Raw genomic sequence first — 1,543 nt, forward strand, 5'->3', positions numbered from 1 at the left:
GCCCACCAGCATGATGACGATGTTGGCATCGGCGTGGTCCTGCAGCTCCTTCAGCCAGCGCTCGGCGTTCTCGTACGTCAGGTACTTGGCGATGTCGTAGACGAGCAGAGCACCCACCGCCCCCCGGTAGTACCTGGGGCACAGCGAGGGGACAGGGTCACAGCAGGGCCCTGGATGAGGGACAGGGGTGGGGAGCAAGGAAACTCACGCCGAGGTGATGGCCCGGTACCGCTCCTGCCCCGCCGTGTCCCAGATCTGAGCCTTCACCGTCTTGTTGTCCACCTGGATGCTCCTCGTGGCAAACTCCACGCCGATGGTGCTCTTGCTCTCCAGGTTGAACTCATTGCGGGTGAAGCGTGAGAGCAGGTTGCTCTTCCCCACCCCAGAGTCCCCGATGAGCACAACTGGGGGGGCACAAGCACAATGTCAGCCCTCCACACACCCAGCAAAGGCGTTTGCCTGCTCCAATGCCAACCAGCCCAGCAAACCAGCCTGGCAGGGGTGGGGGATCTCCCCATCCACCCCCACCCCAGAGCCCACCTCCGCTTCATCCGGGAGAAGCCGCCGGGTGAGGGGGCTGTGACTGCGAAGCTGCACTCAGGGAGCAGGACCAGCACCCCCGCACGCCCCAGCGGCACTGCAGCTGCCATAAATACCCCTCGAGGAGATTCCTGCCATCGCCTGGAAGTTGCCAGGGTTTTCTGCCCCAGCACAAGACGGGCAGGAACCCGGAGACAGCCAGGCCAGGGAGGCCAAGAGGAACTGGGTCTCCTATTTCCAGCCCAAGCTCCAACCCTGAGGGCACGCAGGGGACTTCAGAACCTGGTTTGAAAGGGAGCATCCTCCTCCTCCTCCTCCGCGGCCACTCGTCCAGCCCATGAGCCGGGAAGTCCCTGGGTGTGGGTTGGTTAAGTGCACTTTCTGCCTGTCCCAGATCTGGCTGGTTCCTGCGAAACAGGCTCTGGAGAGGCTTTGTCACGTGGCTCCCTATCAAGTTTGTTGAGTTTATGACTCACCAGGTTTTGATTTTATTATTCCCCCACTGCCGATTCTGCTCATTCTCCAGGTGCACTCAGACGCTTTGCTTCGCTTTGCCCACCCTCGCGGGACCAAGCCTGGGGGGACACTTCTCCCCAGCAGATGAGGCAGCAGCAGGGCTGAGACCACAGCGGCCCAGCGACCACGCTGGGGACAACGCCAGGACAGCAATGCCAGCAAGGGGCTGCCGGGCATGCCACACCGCTGCACGGGCCACCAGGGCTGCAGAGCACACGGCGGGAGTTGCGGCAAGACACATCCACGCTCACGGGAGTTGTGGCAAGACACATCCACGCTCAGTCAAGGCTCAGCAGCCACCACATTCTGAGGATGTTGCTCCATGCCCTGGATAACTCCTTCCCCACCAGCTCCAGCTCACAGGGACTCGGCTCACTTGCATGGGCTGGGATGCAATGCCAGGGCAGTCAGAAATAGCATAGCTCCATGGAGCCCAGCAGCGTGCAGGGATGCTCCCGGAGATCACCGAGGGCAGCAGGCAGGAACG

The 1,543-nt window shown here is 62.2% G+C and overlaps 1 protein-coding gene across 1 annotated transcript in view; it reads right to left on the reverse strand.

Moving 5' to 3' along the window:
• Positions 1-1,543, reverse strand: part of LOC104508287 (ras-related protein Rab-11A-like) — a gene marked incomplete at its 3' end in the record, with an annotated part of 4,154 nt that overhangs the window by 200 nt on the left and 2,411 nt on the right. Inside the window, exons 2-3 of the mRNA XM_010149854.1 lie at positions 209-404; positions 3-133 (exon numbers count right to left, since the gene is read on the reverse strand). Of these exons, the coding sequence (XP_010148156.1) occupies positions 3-133; positions 209-404 (327 nt within the window). The remainder of the gene's footprint in view (positions 1-2; positions 134-208; positions 405-1,543) is intronic.

The sequence above is a fragment of the Eurypyga helias genome, unplaced genomic scaffold, assembly GCF_000690775.1.
Source record: "Eurypyga helias isolate BGI_N326 unplaced genomic scaffold, ASM69077v1 scaffold25514, whole genome shotgun sequence".
In the NCBI taxonomy this organism is placed as follows: domain Eukaryota; kingdom Metazoa; phylum Chordata; class Aves; order Eurypygiformes; family Eurypygidae; genus Eurypyga; species Eurypyga helias.